Genomic DNA, 17,831 nt, shown 5'->3' with positions numbered 1-17,831 from the left:
GCCTCAAGTTGCTCCAGGGGCGGTTCAGGCTGGAAATGAGGAGACATTTCTTCTCAGAAAGAGCAGTCAGGCTCTGGGACGGGTTGCCCAGGGAGGTGGTGGAGTCACCGTCCCTGGGGGTGTTCAAGGAAAGGTTGGACGTGGTGCTTGGGGACACGGTTCAGTGGGTGGCATTGGTGGCAGGGGGATGGTGACCAGGTGATCTCGAAGGGCTTTTCCAACCCTAATGACTGCGTGATTTTAATTCGGATAATGCAAAATGAGGTCCCAGCGGCCTTTCTCTCTGCTGGAGGACTACAACCCAGACCACCACGCCGCCGGCTCCCAGCCGCCCCTCGCCCTGCCCGGCCCCTTGTCCTGAGGCGACCGGCGGCCCCCCCCCGGCCCGGCCCCGCCGCCCCCCTCTGCCTCAGCCGCTCCCCGCCCTCCGCTGCCAATCCCCGCGGCCCCGCCCCGTGCCGAGCTGCGGGGTTTGAACGCGGGCCGCTCCACACGGACCGGGGGGGGGGGGGGGAGGAGGGCGAGCGCTAAAACGACCCAAAGCGGATCCGCCGAGCGACCCCCGCCCGCCTCCCCCCCTCCGCCCTCCCCATCGCCCCCCTCACGGCATAACGGCGGCTCCGCGGGCGGGAGGCGGGCGGCTCCGCGGGCGGCCCTCCCCTCGCTCTCCCCGCCGTAACCCCCCCCCCGCTCGCTCTCGGTGGGAGGCGCCGCAGCTCCCGCGTCACCCATTGTTTACAAACGGAGCGCAGCGGGGCCGAGCTCCAGCCTCGGCCGCGGCCGCCGGAGCCGCGCGTGCTGCCGGGCGCCCCCCCGCCCCCCTTCCCCTCCCCGGCCGCCCTCCCCCCGGTCCCCCCCTTCCCCTCCCCGGGCCGCGATGCCGTGCCGGCCGGGCGAGCGCTTCGTGCTGCTCGAGCGGCCGGCGGCCGCCCCGCAGGCGGGCCCCGAGGAGGTGGACGCGCTGGTGGCCAAGCTGGGCGAGGTGCTGCAGCTCAGCGCTCAGCAGCGGGCTCCCCGCGGAGCCGCCAAGCACCCGGGGCCGGGCAGCGCCCGGGACCGCGCCGCCCCTTACTCGCCGCGCTGCCCCTCGGCGGCCGGCGGCGGAGGAGGCTGCGGGGCTCCGGCTCAGCCGCCGCCGCCGCGGGTCGCCAAGCAGCTGTGCGGCCGCGGCTGGCTGCGGAGCGCCGCCCGACGGAGGAAGGAGCAGCGGCAGCGGCAGCAGCAGCAGCAGCAGCGGCGGCAGCGGGCGGCGGACGGGCCGGCGGCGGACGGGCCGGCGGCGGACGAGGAGGACGACGACGACCCGCACCGGCTCCTGCAGCAGCTCATCCTCTCCGGGAACCTCATCAAGGAGGCCGTGCGGCGGCTGCAGCTGGCCGTGGCGGCCTCCTCCGCCTCCTCCGCCTCCTCCTCAGCCTCCTCTTCCTCGGCGGCCAGCGGCGGGGACGGCGAGGCGCTGCGGGCCCTGCAGTAGCACCCCCCTTCCCCCCCTCCTCCGGGCGAGCTGGGCTGAAGGAGAAGCCGCCAGCGGGGGCTTGGGGGGCTTGGGGTGAGGACCTAACCCCCCCTGCCTCCTCCTCCTCCTCTTCCTCCTCCTCCTCTTCCTCCTCTTCCTCCTCTTCCTCCCTCGCCCGGGGTCCCGCTCCGGCCGGAGCCATCTGCAATAATCCCGTGTGGTGGTGGCCCTGGGGGGTGCCCGGCCCCCTCCCCGCAGGGTTGGCCGGGTGGCGGTGTTATTTTTTTTTAATTTTATTTTAAATGTTCTATTATTTCCCTCCTCCCCCCCCCTCCACCCCTTCTCTCTCTCCCGTCGTGACTGTATGAAGCAGTTTTGAAAAAATGTGAATATCGAAGCTGGAAGGCAGCTGGACTTATAATTGTAACGCCTGAGGAGTGAATGGAGCCAGAGATGCATTGTTCGCATAAGGTAGCCGAAACAAGTTTTTTTTCTACAAAAAAAGAAGAAAAAAAAACTCAGAAAACAAATCCACCCCTCCCCGACAAACTCAATGGCTCAACTACAAGATGCGGCTGTTGATTAAATATATGCACTTCGTACCGGAGTGTTTGAAATGTGTTCCTGATTTACAGGACTTACTGTCTTAATTAACCTGTCTGTATTGAATAAACGTGGTCTTGTTTTTATTTTGGGGTCTGTGTCTCATTGTTAAGGGGGAAGTGAATTTCGGTTCGTGTGAACAAAACTACGTGGGTGATGCTCCGGTAGGAACGTTCCCCTTGATCTCCTTTCAGTTGTGAGATCTCCATTTTGCAGACAGAAAATCCCCCACGACAATCCGCATAGTCTGATGCAGTGGGACACCGGTTATTAATGCACGGAGATGCAACTGAGCCCCTTTGTTTGCCAGCAGCGTTCATTCGTAAGCCGTGAGACGCCCCTTCGAGCAGCCGAGAATGTGGCTGTCGGAATTTGTAAGTCAGATCGCTCTGAGACCAAAATTAAGTACCTTGTGCTGGGGAAGGAGCAGAGCTCGGGTTTGTTACCTATTTGTTTTTTATTTCTTCAGGGACAGGAGAGGGAGAAAAAAAGGGGAGGGAGGTCTAGGCAGTCACACATCAATAAGAGCAAATTATTAAAAATATGTTGATAGAATTGGATGCTGATGTTGATTAGGTCACAGTACCCATGCTGAATCGCTTCCTTGGTGAAACCCTGCATTAGGTTTTTTACAAGTCAAAGAACGAGCTTCAAGACCAGAACTGAACACATCAGACAGACCGGAGCATAACAATCTCCCAGCCCCCACTCAATTTGAGGTAAAAGCTTCTCCTTTGAAGAAGGTAGCAATCCCACATGAAAGAAAATGGAAGATGTTTGCCTTTGTCCAAGAGAGCAATGCGAGCAGCTACGTTTACTTGTGCAATTAGTTTTCTGACAAATGCACTAAATCCACAAGATATTTTAGATTTCTTTCTCTCCGACCAGCTCCTGATAAAAACTGACGCTGAAGGATTTTACAGTGTTTCACCGAATTCCTCGTGCACTAGGAAAAGTACGGGGTGTTATTATTAGCTTTATCTTGACTAATTTATAAGTAGAATGCAGTTTTTCCATATCAAAGCATGTAAGATGCAAAGGAAGAAGTTCAGCGCATTTTACAGCCTCCTTAATTACTAACATCTGAAGTCCTTTTTCTCATAACTTATGCTGCTCTTGTGGCATTTTGCACGGCTTGGAATGGGTTTAGGTTTGTCATTAGTTCTTATCCTCAAATACAATAACGCAACGTGTAGGTTGTCCTTGCTTCAAAGGAGTTTTTATATGAAATTTTGTTGTTTCCTTCTTACTCCAGGAAAAAAAAAAAAAGTTCAAGAGAAAGTAAAAACACATCTTAGCCTCAGATATAACCACTAGCCAACAACAACTAAAAAACTAGTTGTTCTCGTATTTGTCCTTTAGATGCTCGAGCAGATAGGCGGGCTCGCTGTGCCAAGGGTGAATTTGAACTCTAGGATGAGCGGTTTAATTATCTTCACTGAAAGAGCTGGAGGAAATAAGCTAAAAACCGAGCGCTGCTGATGGAGCCCGAGTAGTTACACAACTACGGGTAGATGAGTATGTGCGGCTGTCAGCTGAAATTATGAAAGCTACCGTGGTTGGCTCGAATTTTTTACCACCAATAATTATGCATCGGTTCTGCATTCCCCCTTTTTTTCCCCCCTCTCCTTCCCCCCCTCGACAAATCCTAGCCCCTGTATACTAATGAGAACAGCTAACTTTACAAGTGTCCTTTGTAGTCATTGAAAGCCCTGAGACATTCCTTTTAAGGATTTTACTAGAATAACACTTTTCAATAAACTGGCAGTTGAAGTGAGGCTTAGAAAAGATGCTAATAAATTTCACAGTGACTGGCTGTTTTTTAAGCTTCCTAAATTACTTCTAAAATAGCTTTTACTTTCTCCTTTGTGAGGGGCTGGGAGATGTATATATGAAAAGGGTTATAGTGAGCTAAGTGTTATGTAGAGTGTGCGATGATTTGGTAAAAGGATTTTTGGCACTCCTTTCAGATCTAACTTGCATAACTCACTGGTGCGCCGTCATCGCTTGCAATGCGGACACCCCCAGCTCGCACCAGGAACCTTCCCCATCCCATCCTCCTGACGAGTCTTGAAAATTGTCGTATTCAAAACAGAGCGCGTGCCACCTCTGCGCGAGGAAACGGATCACATGGGGCTTATTTCGGTTGTGGAAGCCAAGTTTTACAAGATGCTGGACCGACTGAAATATTGCCGTGAGGTTTCCACTGATTGACTGCAAATTCTGTTTCCCAAATACTGTTGTGCGGCTGTGTGCCGCGCTGTGCGAGCAGAGCAACAAAAATGAACTTTGATATCAAAGTCATCACCTACTTTGTTGCCCAGGTAGAATTAAAGGGGTTAAACAGCAGAGCCGGCGTTTTTGTGAGCTTTAAACGTTTATGTTGTAAAGGTATTATTTCCTTAATACATTTAGTCTGTTCTGGTCCTCACATGCCAAGTGCTTGGTTTGTGGAGAAGCAAAAAGCAAATTTGGGTACTGCTACATGTGGCCTTCACAGTATGCTCAGATTATCTTCGTTAGTAAGTGAAAATACAGTTTACTTCAGCTTTAAATGGGGAATAAAATTTTATTTTCATAATAGGCATTCAGCTAAGATTTATCACCACCTTTGTTTTTTCCATCTCGTGAGGAAAAAAAATGTTAAAACACAAGATTTTACGGCAGGTCACATAGGAGCTGAGGCTGAAAAATAACACCCTTAGATATTTGCAAGGAATGATATGGCCATGCATTTGGGAAGATGTTTATCATATTGGGGGGGGGATATAATTTTGGGGTAGACCTGTTTTTGAATATTTTTGTAAGCAAACGCACAAAAGACTGAACAATCTCATATTTCCGTGCGCCTCTCGGTGGTGTTACGTTAGTACGGCACGAGGCTGCTGCAGCTTTTTCATCAGTTGTCTGCATCATAACCTAATTCCTCCGGAGTTTTCTCTGTATGGCTGAACAAGCGTTTTCGTGAGCCCTTGCCCAAAACTCAGTTGCAGCAGCACTTGGAGACTCCTGGAAGAATTAGGTTGCTGTAGTACTTGGCATAATAAACATGGCAGGAGAGTGGACACTCTGCCCTATGCCCTTAAAATCTGATTTTAAAGAAGATTTTGAAGAAGATAGCGAGTGCATCTCGCGGAAGGCATGAGGGATATGGATGTAGGCTGGCTCTCCATGTCAGCGTCTTCTCCCTGACCATCTAAAGAGCATCCCTCATCCCCACCTATTCCCTGGCCCCACGATTCTCCTCTCACCCAGCCCATCATTCTGTGGTTGTAATCTTTCACTTTTAAATTTATTTTTGTCGTGCCATTTTCCATGGCATTGCTGTTCCTAAATATTAAGTAGGTTTATTCTCCTCGGTTGCTTTTTTGGCACGTACTTTTTGACTTGCATCTCCATTTGGCTTCAAAAATTGTAGCTCAGTCACTTCGTGGTAGCCCAGACCTGTTTTATTTCTTAGAAACTTTGTGCTACGTTAGTTGGAGGGCAAGTTGCAAATATCTTTTGTGCTCAGTTTGTATCATATAGGGCAGAAATGGGAAGTGAAATCCCAGCTGCGGTGAAATGAGCAGATGAAGTTAACAGAAAAACTCCTCTCCACTTCTGTGGGAATGTCTTCCTGTATTCCTGTATTTTATATAAGTAGCAGGAAAACACCACCCACCGTGCTGATTCCTACATCAATACCTTTGCAGCAACGCAAAAATGACGTTGGCTTTTTTTTTTTTTTTTTTTCCCTGAGAAAATGCAGTTTGTTTGCTTTCTCTCACCACCCTTCCAAAAATGACGCTTTAGCTGTGTGGCTGACTTCAGATTTGTCAAACCTGTGGGGTTCTCATTCTGCAAGTCCTGTGGCAAAAGGCAGCCTGCTAGAAAAGAAGGAGTCAGTGCCCTGGGAGGGAGAGAGGCTGCACCAGCCACGTTAGCAGACACTGTAGGATCCACAGCAGAGGCGGCTACAGGAAACCAGGCTTCATTAGTTCAGAGGCACCCAGAATCAGCTGTTCCCTCTGCAATATCCTGGATCTAAATCGTATTATTTTTGCCTCCCGTGATCTAATCTGGCGGTGTCTGGTGGAGTAATGCACTTAGGAGGTGCCCTTCACTGCTGTAGGCACGAGGACATCGGTAATCAAAAGAAACCATAAAAACTTGTCTCTGGGGACACCTGGCAGTCACTGACTTGGCAGGATTTTTGTGAAGAGGAGTTAAAGAAAGGCTGCAAGCTCCTGAGCTATGTGAAGAAGTTTATCAATACCTTCAATTCCAGCCCCAAGTACAGGTTTTAGAGCAGCAACAATTGTAAAGGCAAGGAAAAAAAAAACTGCAAAAACTGCTGGAGCTTTTACAGTTGGAAGCCAAGGGGTAAGTTAGAGAATAAAGAGACTTGCTTTTGGCTTTTGGAGGGGCGTTGCAGCTCCCCTGCATGTCACGGGGCTTGCTCCATCAGCCGCCACTCCGAAGGCGAGCCCTGGCTGATTTTGCAGTCCGGAGAGGTTTTAGTCGTACAGCTCGATGGCATCGTTTTTAGGAGCAGGACTGAATGAAAGAAATACATTTTTCATCTGGTATTATGTGATGAAACAGCACCGGGATGAAAAAGTTTTAATTAGAGGAAATGGATGCTGGCTGGCTTCATGCTAAGTATTTGCTGCTCTAAGCATTTTGCCACAAGAGGTCGAGACTTACTCTGTCTGTATCACAATTGCCCTAGTTTAAAGGCTTAAACCTGCAGAAGCATGGGCTCTAAGTTAAGGTGAAAATTTGGGTTATTAGTGCTCCTAAATCTACATAGCAAAGCCTTTTCAAAGACTAGTGGTTTTCTACGGGAAACCAAACGGTGCTGAAGCAGGTGACAGAGCACGTGTACGCACATCCCAGGTTCTCCAGAAGGATGAAAACCAAGGAGATGTTTAATCCTCTCCTGGTGTTAGAAGGCAGCTTTAACAGCTGGTATTCTGGCAATGCCCCGCTGTCAGTCTGTGTACAGGTACGCCCTGCCGATGTGCTATGTCATCTGTACATCAGGTTGGAAGGTAAAAAATCGTGAGGTTTTCATGTTGCTGCTCTCCTCCAACACAAACCTCCTCTGCCACTCAGCTCAGTTCTTGGGAAGGTCTAGGTCCCTTCTGCTGAGTCACAGGACAAAGAAATCTTATTCCCACTAAAAAAATAAATAAATAATAATAATAATAAGATAAGGAATATGTCAGCCTGAAGTGTGCCAGACCAGTAGCAGAATAGAAGTAACAGAAATTCCCACCTCTGCATTTGTGTAGATCTGTTTTTCCCCCTTCTTCTTTCCCCTTTAATAGGGGCTACAGATGTTGGACTTGATGATCTATGGTTGGACTTTATAATCCGAGTTTCTTTTCCAACCTAAATAATTCTGTGGTTCTATGTCAAGCACCTCTGAATGTCAAATTGCCTCCCTCAGCAGGGACGTGGAAGTGATCCAGAGTCCCGTTTTTTCCCTTTTCCTGTTAATTTGCTGGAGACCCCTCCACAGCACACTTGTTTTGTGACACTCCTGTTCTTCAGACTGTGCTAAGACAGAGATGCTCGAGTCCTAGGGATAACCACACACACAAACGTGGGTTCAGGTGTGAGCCACTGAAACTGTACTTGCACTTTGCAGCTGTACTATTGACACTAAGAATGGCCCTACACAAGGGGCATTTGCTATTAAATAGCTTTAAAATTAGACTTTTAGGGAAAAAAAATAGGATGCAGCAAAAATATGGAAGCCTACCATTATGTTTTCTGTCTCATTGTGTAAGTTAAAGGCAAAGGTTTTTTCAGTTTAATACCGCTTGTGTCTGGTGTGTGCACTGTCTTGATAGCTGCTCCTGGACGGGTCTTATCTTAGTGAAAGCAGATCAGACCCCATCAGAATCTATTAAATTATTGCTAGAAATAGAATTTCAAATGGATTTTGTTTCATCTGCTCTTCCTAAACAAAGCAAAAATCCTCATCGTTAGGGAGATGTATATCCACGTGGAATGACCCTTCCAAGCATGGCTTCGTGCAGGAGTGACTTGAAGTTTGCAGCCAGCCTAATCCAGCTCTGACTTAGGATCATAATGTTTTTAACTGATCTACTGTTATAAGTCCCAGTTCTTTTGGCTCCAGTATCTTAAAACTTGGTTGAAATGTTTTTTCTCATTCACAAGAGTGAAGATTTTTCTTGTATTTTCTAGAGTCAGAGAAGTTTTCCTTCAGGTTGAGGAGAAAAAAAGATAAGAAAATTTCTGCTTAAAATTGAATTGTGATAAACGTTTTATGTTTTTAGATTGTATCTGCTTGGGAAGATTATATTACAAACTGATCTTCACCTTTAAGTACAACTGGCACAACCACCTAGAACATGAAATTGTGTTATCCTGGAGGCACCACGTTTAAGTACCTAAATTTCAGAAAGTTTTAAATTGGGGAAGGGAGGTTGTCACGAATGTTAAAACTCAATAGAAAGAGCAAAGATCACTCACCGAAGGGTGGCTGATTTCAACTTCACGAGTAGCCCACGCCAATCTGTTTGCACACCTGTGACTCAGCAGAGGAGATTAATGGATTGACACCAGAGGTGATCTTTCAGAAGTGACAGTTTCACATAATCAACTCCTGAGGGCTCCGGGAACTGTCATACTGGTAGGCAGCTCAGTATCTGGGATGCTGGTCAGCTGCTTCACGGTCAGCCGGTCAGCTCTCCTCCTGGCCTCTGCCAGTTGGGCTTCCCCTGGCTCTTATAGCTTAATATCCCTCCCACGCTGTTGGTTTTAGACCTCTAGTTAGGGCTGCAGCTGATTTTCTTGATAGCTGTGCACGGTGGTGTGGGTGACGCGGTGCCTTCAGAGCCGGGAGAGCTGGCCTGCTGTGGTCAGCTGGTGGAGGCAGTGGGAAGGTGGTGGGGATGGTCAGAGGAGCCGCCTCGGGCACGCCTGGGGGCTGCCTTGGCTTCTGGGCTAACGATGAAGCAGCAGGAATGGGTGCTGCAGGGGGAAGCTGCCCCCAGAGGGGCGTGCGGGACTGGGCGCCGGGCTCCTTAAGAAATGATTCCTCTGGGAACGTCGGAGCTGGCCAGGATGAGAAACAGAAGATGACCAAGATGACCAATGGTCCCCAGAGAGGTGAGGTTTGAAGCAACACAAGGAAGAGAAGGATTCTGAAGGGAAAAGAATGGCTTCAGACACTTGAGGCCAACCTACCGACACTGAGGTGTGCACAAGGCTCGCTGCCCCTCACTGACTCCTAGCGAGGGCGATCACTAAAGCTTTGAGAGCAGATTATGGAGCCCCACTGCGAGAGGGAAGAGGCTATTAAAGGCCCGTCTGGAGAGCTGTAGGCACAAACAGGCTTCCTGATGAGGAAGAGCAGTGGTGTGGCAGAGGGAGCTCAGGGGGGCTCACAGCAACTTTCCCCGACCTGGTACCAAAGAGTCCCAGCAAGTAGAGACCGACCTCAGGAGGTGCCCACCCAGCCCCTTCCTCTTTTTCAGTGAGTTCTCAGATTCATCACCTGCCTGGATCACTCTGGGATTTTTCCCTGTTGCTTTTGCTGATCGCCTCCAGGCCTGTGGGTCTGTACTGGCAGAACAGAAGTTGTCTGGGGGCTTGGTCGTATTTATTCCCCTGTCAGTGCTCCTCGATGCCCCAGCACTCGAGATCCGAATCTCCTGTGTAATGCTGCCTCATCTTCCTCCATCTGCCCTCGTGAGAGGGGGAAGTACAGCACTGCCTGGCTCTTATTTCCACAGCTGCGGTGATGGAACAGAACTGGGAGGCGTGTGCTGCCTGTTTATTCAAAGAGCTGATGACTTTGAAAGTGGCGAAGCTCCAGCAGCTATACCTTCCTCTCTCAGCTACCTTTCTCTTTGTTTAGGTAAGTTAGTTGCTGCCGGGCTTCAACCCGTGTGACAATGAGCAAAATTAGGTACAAACAGTCTCTATTATTGTCTTGCTGTTCTCCTGGCTGCGCATTCAGCAAGGATGACAAAGCTTTTGTCAATACCGAAGACCTCGGTACCTGTGCTGTCAGCAGGGGCTACCGCTGCAATTCCGCACGCGCTGAGATTCCCGGCACTGGGTGATCCTGGCATCAACTGCTTCCCTTGAATGACTGCTGCTGTCCGCTGGTTAGCACTCTCACTGTGTCTGATGGTGTTCCTGAGGCACGGAGGATCTGATTAAAGACTTTGCCACGCATTTACATCCCGGATATAAGGAGAAAGCTCTTCCCCATGAGGAGAGTCAGGCACGGGAGCAGGTTGCTGGGGGGTTGCACGGTCTCTGTCCTTGGTGGTGGTCTAAGATCAGACTGGATAAAGCACTGAGCATCGGGATCTGACCTCAGAGCAGTCCCTGCTCTGAGCAGGGGGATGGACTAGAGACCTCCTGAGATCCTTTCAGCCTGAATTATCCTGCAAAGCTGGCACATCCACTTAAAGCAAAATATTCCTTTCTGATGCAGTGGACGAAATTCACCTAGTACTTCCTTAAATCCTTAAATCCTAGTAATAAGGAGTCCAGGCTACATGGATGTAGCCTATATGCCCTTTAGCAAGTGTGTCCTTTCAAGACTTTTTCCTGCTATGGCTTCATTCACTCCAATTGATCTTGAGTCATATCCTCACGTATGGCCCTGTGGTTCACAGCCATTCTCCTTGGTTTCCTTGAGATCTAGGTTCTGCCCTTCCTCATTGAAATCTGTGCACAGGAAAGGGCAGGCAGAAAGGACCAGATGTCATTTTCACAATTCGGGTACTCAAACATTCCCCACGGCTCACATCTAGATCACCTGTTGTTACCTTTGGACTTAAGAGGGAACAAACCGGTGCCAATTTGATGTGTGCCCAAGGGTAAGGGCTATTTTTAATTCCTAAAAGAAGAAGAAGAAAGCCCTCCTCCAGATTTGAAGGAGCCCATCCCTGGTGTTGTGAGGATTGTGCTCATAATGGCAGGTCTTGTCTCAGTAAATCTAGTGCCCTGGGACTTGACAAGAGCTGACAACACCCTCTGTATCAGGAACCTGCTCGTTGTGAACCTGTGACTTACCAGAAAACATTTCAACCCAGTGTCCAGGTAGGGAGTTTTCAGATCACTGTGACTGGAAAACAAAAAACTACAATTTTTGTCCATTTTTCAGTTCAAACTGAGAACTGAATGTGAGGTCTGCTTCCTGCTTGCTACAAAATTAAAGTCACATCCTTTGCTTCAGGCAAGCCACAAGCCCAAGGCCCCCTCTCAGACGTGTGTATGCTCCCGGTGCCTCAGCCTCCAGCGCGTACCAGCCCGTCCTTCTTTTGGCAAGGGCACTAGGACATTCAGCTGAGAGCCCACATGGTGTGGGCTTAGCAGGGCAGGGCTAGCCCAGGCAATTCGTCTGCCCAGATCTCCCGACGCTCCCTGTTCAGTCTCCAGTAACGTGGCCAAGTCGCTCCGACAGTCTTTGTGAATGGGAGCAGCTCACCGGGAATATCAGTTGGCTGGCTTCCACGGGGACAGCTTCTTCTCAGGAACACAAAACTCCCCCCCAGCCCCACATCTTACAAGCCTGGTTATACAAATAAAGAAAGAAATAAATTCCACAGCAGTGGACCACTATGGTATTTCTTAGCTGAGAGAGACATTTGTAATAGGGGCACGTACCTCGAGAGCAGAGTATATATGGCCAGCACATGTTTGAAGAGCCAACTCTAACCGACCTTTCCTAATTAAATCTCAAAAATGGAAAATGATGGATGGTTTAATCAGGCCCCTTCACCTCATTTGCTCTGGGATAGAAGATCATTCAAACCTTCTTATTTTTTTTTTTTCCAAATGTGTCTAGCACAAGGGCTTTTCTAGATCCTTAATTATTCTCTCTCTTCTCTGAACTGCCATTATTTTTGCATCGCTCTTTGCGTGAGGCATGACCAGCACCTCACGCAGCAGTGCAGACGGGGCGTGCTGCTGACTGCTATTAAACGCTGCAGCACTCTCAGTTGTCTCCATCCCTGCCTCTACGAAACTCACACAGCTTGTTTGCTTCCGAACAAAACTGCTGAACCGTCTCCTGCAATGCCCTATTATTCCTCTCTGCTGTAACACACTGCTTTTGATTTTTGCTTGGCTGGTTCGCTAGCGAGCCCAGTTTGCATGTATCCGTACTGCAGTCGCACGCCAAGAGGCTAGCAGAGATATGTCTCTCTGGCTACGTGCTTGGCAAAACCAGACCCATCCTTTTATCCCCGAATAAGAAGTCATTACAGCCACCCTCTGGCCTCTCCCTCAGCAAAACTAGTCTATAAAAAAACGTCGGCCTCCATCCTGCCCTATTAACGAGAAAAAGCCGGTCCAAGTCGGCGGTGCAGGGGCCTTTCTTAAACAAATTTCATCACTGTCTGCGTGGTGCTGAGTCAGCACGCGTGCGGTAAGTCCGACGGTGGCAGGCAAGCCCTCCGCCTCCCGGCAGCGGCACAGGATGCCGGTGTGTCGCCTCGTGGGCTGCATCGACGCCTTGCCTGCTCCGCGTGCTTCCTCGGGGGCTCTCCTTGCACCTCCCTCGCGTGTGAAACAGACGGGGATCGCCGACGAACTGAGTCGTCGAGCGCAGAGATTCAGGATTTGTGCCAGCAGCCTGCGGCAGCTTTGAGCCTTCGTCTTCCCGTGCAGTGAGGCTGTGACAGCGCAGACAGGCACTTCCCATTAGGTACTCACAGACACCGAAAATAGACGCTCCACCACTGTAGCACGTTAGCTGACAGTAATGACAGGGGTCTGCTCACTAGTTCAGTTACACGCTGGCAATCTGTCCACTTTTCGTGCTTTACCTATCAGGTATTAATTGCGACTTCCACTTACTGCCACCAGCCTGAATCGCTGCATTGTCTGCTGCTGCGATCAGACATCTCCTTATTTCTGCTTTTGTTGTTTAAGCATCAGCAAACTCAATTACGCGCGCGCACGCATGCATACACAAACACACAGTAGTAGGTTTGTGCTGATGTTTTTAAAGATACACATCTGCTGATACTAAAAATAGGTCCGTGTCAGCAGCTTGGTAATTTTAGGCTCAATGAGAATTCATCCCCATGGTAACTGTACAGTTGTTGAATCATTTATTATTTGAGCTTCGAAATCACAACAGTGCTGGCAGTTTTCACCCTCGGAGCATTTTTAAGGACTTTTTGCAGTGCTCCCTGCTCCTCGTCATCAACATTTATCAAACAGCCCTCGAACTGACTACCTGCTTCCCCTCGTCTGCAGGAGGACTGGGATGCTCGATAGCAGCACGGCAGTTTAAATAGGTTTCACTTCGACGATAACGGCGGGGCCGCTGGCGTGGCTCTTTGGCTGCGGACAGCATGCACCAGCCCCTGCGAGCTCCCGATTGGCAAAACGACTTGAAGGAAACTTGAAAGTGCAGCCCCGAGCCTTGGTCTTTGTCTTGATAGCCAGAAAGCCAGATAGCTCAGGTCTCCGTGTTGCAAGAGGTTGTGCAGATAAGGGGCCGGCGGTTTTTAACCATGCAGATAGATGCGGTTGGCTCCAAGCTGGTGGGGTACGCCGCCTGGTTTCTTCGAGATAAAAGCTGCTTGTACTTTCTCCCACTTAGAGGTAACGCTCATTAGCCATCGGGTGCCAAAACAAAGGGAAGTTGGCCTGCTTGGCTGACAAAGCGTAAGGTGACGCGCAGGTCCCCTGAGCCCAGGGCTTTCTCAGGCTCTGCTGCCACCAGGTTCCCCGCTCTGCAGAAGGTGGGAACAAGCTGTGCAGAACAGGCAGCGTTGGCTACCTTCAGTACCGAAACAGCAAGAATTCGGCAGCAGGAACCATTCCGCACCAACTGGCTTGAAACGGGGTGCCTGAGACCGCTTTCAGGACCTATTAAATCACGGGCATCAACTCCCGCACCAGCTGCCCGCAAACTGGAAGCTTGTATTTTTGCTGCACTGTTGAAGGCTGCGAGGTTTACTGGAGTGGATCACACCGAGGGCCATTCCGGTTTAGGTGGAGGAGGCTCAGAGAAGTCCCTTTTAGTCTGACAAACTGGGATCTGAAAGGATGACCCAGAAACACGGACTCTGTTCCCAGGTGCAAGCAGTTGCAAAGGGATGCGCTTAATGGAGCGGATTCCTCCTAGATTAAACACGATAGCTGTTATACACTGGCATGAGCAATGCCGTCTTTTTAGTCCGAAGGCACTTTCATTGTCTGCGCTTTAAGAAGCTCTTGGCCAACCTAATCTGCAGGGTGCTTTTAAAGTGGCGCTCGTGTGTGTGTGTGTCAAACACAGCGAAACGCAGACGTGCAAGTGCCTCGTCCATCTTGCACGCAGACGCCTTCCACCTTAAGCAGCTTTCTGTAAAGCTGTCAGCATCCAGCGCATGTTGTGCGGCATTAGCCCGGGATTTTTCAGGTGTGCCCAGCGTATGCTGTGGGGAGAGCCACAATCTGCCGCCAGGAGGGGGGCATTTCCCCTTTCCATACACAGTCACCTCTGATGCTGGTCCTGCGTGTGGCGGTGCTGCTCCCTGGGCAAAGGGGAACCAAACAGAGCATCACGGGGCGAAGCTGCCTCATGGCGACGGCTGCTTCTCTGCTCCAGAGATTGCCTTCAGAGCTGACCAGGACTGCGTCGTGTATTTCCATTAGAATTCCTGTCAACGGCCCCAAAACATTTTATAATTCTAAAAGATAAAACAAATTAAAGAAAAAAAAAAAAAAAAGGAAAGAGCATCTGGTTGCTCAGTCTGTTCATTTAATTAAACGAGAATTTCCCTTCCCTCCAGTTGGTTCAGCCACTATACGTTTATTCCAAATTTTCACTGCACATATATAGGCAGATTTGGGAGATGCCTTTTTTTTTTTTTTTTTTTTTTTGCAGTTTTCACCCAACAGCTTTCATCTTCCCCAGGCTGAGCAGTGCACGCTGCGGCCCGACACGATGCCGGCTATCTCTGCTACGTACCGTGCCGCAGCCAGGATGCTCCAGCAGCAGAACTGCCATTGTGTAGGCTCCAGAAAGCCGGTCACAGCTCATGGGTTTTATAACGAGTTGGGAGGGGGAAAAAAATCACCTGCACAATGGACCAGAAGCGGCATTTATTTCCAGACCTATTGTGGCCAAGAGAACGCTCCCAAGGCAGTTCTTTACTTTGGGAGCAGCTCCGATTTGCACCCAGGCTGCTGCCCACCCCTGAACATGCCCAGAAGATGGGGTGGTGGTGCCAAAGCTCCTCTCTCTTCCCAAATGCTCTTCCCCTTGCCACGAGTGCCTGGAAAGGAGACCCAGCCTGCCTGAGACTTGGGCACCAGGCTGGGTTTGAAACCTTGGCTGCAGTTTGTCTCCTCCAGCACAGCATGCCTTTTTATCTGAAGTCACAGAGCAATAATGGGCGTGCGAGTCCATTGTGCTGTTTTTGCAGTCGCTTTCTGAAAATGAATCAAGTGTTAAAACCCATCTATCAGCTCTCTGTCACTAGATTTTTCCATCTGTTTGGAACTGTATTTTCCATCTGAGATTTTGGTTGGTAAAAATAGCTCATCTGTGATTTGTATCATAGTAGTGACGAGGGTCTTCTAACCAGGACTGGCTCTGGGGTGCCCTAGAAATGTCTCTTCATAGCTTTGTGCTTATTTATGATTGTTTATAAGAAGCATTTATTACAAGCAGCATCCCTTCCCTCTTCCCCTTGCAAGCAGATTCACATGAGCTGAAACTTTTTAACAAATGGGCTGCTTTGTTCTCCGTTTGGAGAGAATCTCACCCAGGGTTGCCCCCAGACTCCTGAGGGAAGCAGGCGAAGTGACGCTGGGCTGCTCCAACAGCCTGCCGGGGCCGGGTGCTGCCTCTGCCTGCCGAAAGCTGTCTCTGCTGGCTGCTGGGGCTCTCAGCGGAGATGACTTTCTCCATCCTTCACTCCAGCTCTGTTACAGGGGCTGGGACTGGAAGCAAAGCAGGGCCAGGACCGAGCGCAGCAGCCTGCAGGACAGCCCCCCTGCTTGGGTGAATGCCAAAGGTGGTATTTGGTGTTGGAGACCTCAGAGCAAACACTCACAAAATTGCATTTTTGCTGCTGATGCTTCTTTATACGGTGATAGATCCTCTCTACAGGTGCCAACAAATAACAGTCATCTAAAAAGCAAACCAGGCGTGCTGATTAATCTAGGCCACCATTAATTGTCTCTGCACTCGTCTGTGTGCATTCTTATTTTGGTCTGCCACTCAGTGCCCTTGAGTGTAACTGCAGCAGTGTAAGGGGGGACGTCCTCTCTCCCTGTCAGGGCACTGGCCACGCAGAGAGCGGGGCTGGCACATCTTCAGCCTCTCCCCAAATTCCCCTTGCTCAGAGGTGCTCTGCGTGGCGTGGGGTGGGTTGTTCCTGCTTGGGTCCCACTTGGGCATCGCCTGAAGGACGAGGGGTGGCAGCTGGGAGCATGTCTGAGAGTGGTCGCACTGGACCTGTAGGTCGCATGGAAGCAGCTGAATGACCAGGCTTATGTGAAGTCCCTTGAGTGATACAGAGCTAGCACATGTTATAGGTTATATATAGAGCCAGGGACAGCTTTTTATTGCTATTCAGGCTCACAAATCAGTAAGAGATTTGTTGCCAGTTGCAGGGATGGATATCACATGGAAGTGTGATACACTTCTACTTGCTCACCCATCACTGGAAGCATTGGTGAAATCAGCTTGTGAGGTGACTTGATGTCCTTGTGCTATTGTCAGGGTGACTGTACAGCACCCTGTCTCCAGCTGGCCTTCTTTCAATGTCATCTGGGTCTTTTCAGGCCATTTTAGCTGCCTGTGATTGCCTAGCGACAACCCCGATCACCAGCGTGCAGTGTTGATGGCAGTGCTGCTTGCACACATCCCTGGCTCTGTACTTGGGCTCCCCTCGTCTGTGCAAGCACTGCTGGTTATTCAGATCCAAGCTGGGGTCAGTACCACTAAATCCCAGGGTGGCTGAGGCTGGCAGGGCCCTCTGGAGGCCACCCAGTGCCACCCGTGCCCAAGCAGGGACACCCAGAGCAGGGTGCCCAGCACCACGTCCAGGCGGCTTCTGAAGGGCTCCAAGGAGGAGACCCCACAGCCTCTGGGCAGCCTGTGCCAGGGCTCCGTCACCCGCACAGCACAGAAGGGCTCCTGGTGCTCAGGGGGAGCCTCCTGGGGGCCAGTTTTTGCCCAGGGCCTCCTGTCCTGGCACTGGGCACCACCAAACACAGCCAGGCTCCGTCCTCCCTGCTCCCTCCCCTCAGGGATTTACTGGCAGTGATGAGATCCCCCTGAGCCTCCTCTTCTCCAGGCTGAGCAGTCCCAGCCCCTTTCCTTCTAGGAAAGCTGCTCCAGCCACTTCATCATCTTTATGGCCCTTTGCTGGATTCTCTCCAGTATGTCCAGGTCTCTCCTGTACTGGACACAGTGCTCCAGGTGTGGCCCCACAACTGCTGAGCCGAGGATCACTTCCCTCCACCTGCAGGCAATACATTGCTTAACACAGCCCAGGGTAACACCAGCCTTTTTAGCACCCAGAGCACATCGCTGGCTTGTGTTCAGCTTGGTGCCCACCAGGACCCCCAGCTCCTTTCGGCAGAGCTGCTTCCCAGCTGGGCAGCCCCCGCCATGTGCTGGTGCCTGGGGTTGTTCGGGCCCAGGTGCAGGACTCTGCACGTCCCCTTGCTGAACTTCATGAGGTTTCCAGTAGCAGGGAACCGTTAGAGTGGTTACAAATATCTGTTGCTTCTCTATGCCCAAGGGTGCCTTTGGGCCTCCAGAGCCGTGCCCAGGACG

At 50.6% G+C, this 17,831-nt stretch overlaps 1 protein-coding gene across 1 annotated transcript; it reads left to right on the top strand.

Annotated features, from left to right (window-relative positions):
* Positions 1-707: 707 nt before the first annotated feature.
* On the top strand, positions 708-2,145 carry LOC308190992 (GSK-3-binding protein-like). The gene is made up of 2 exons (XM_080582867.1): positions 708-1,549; positions 1,830-2,145. Exon 1 carries the CDS (start codon positions 878-880, stop codon positions 1,472-1,474), a length of 597 nt encoding a protein of 198 aa, XP_080438993.1. The 5' UTR covers positions 708-877; the 3' UTR covers positions 1,475-1,549; positions 1,830-2,145.
* The last annotated feature ends 15,686 nt before the right edge of the window (positions 2,146-17,831 follow it).

This window comes from Anser brachyrhynchus (genome assembly GCF_964034855.1).
Source record: "Anser brachyrhynchus genome assembly, chromosome: 2".
In the NCBI taxonomy this organism is placed as follows: domain Eukaryota; kingdom Metazoa; phylum Chordata; class Aves; order Anseriformes; family Anatidae; genus Anser; species Anser brachyrhynchus.
The sequence above is the reverse complement of the archived record's forward strand: the minus strand, read 5'-3'. Positions and strand labels throughout refer to the sequence as shown.

Bases quoted from the DNA above. Each gene is read 5' to 3' on its own strand.
- LOC308190992 (XM_080582867.1), top strand. From the start codon at position 878: ATGCCGTGCCGGCCGGGCGAGCGCTTCGTGCTGCTCGAGCGGCCGGCG.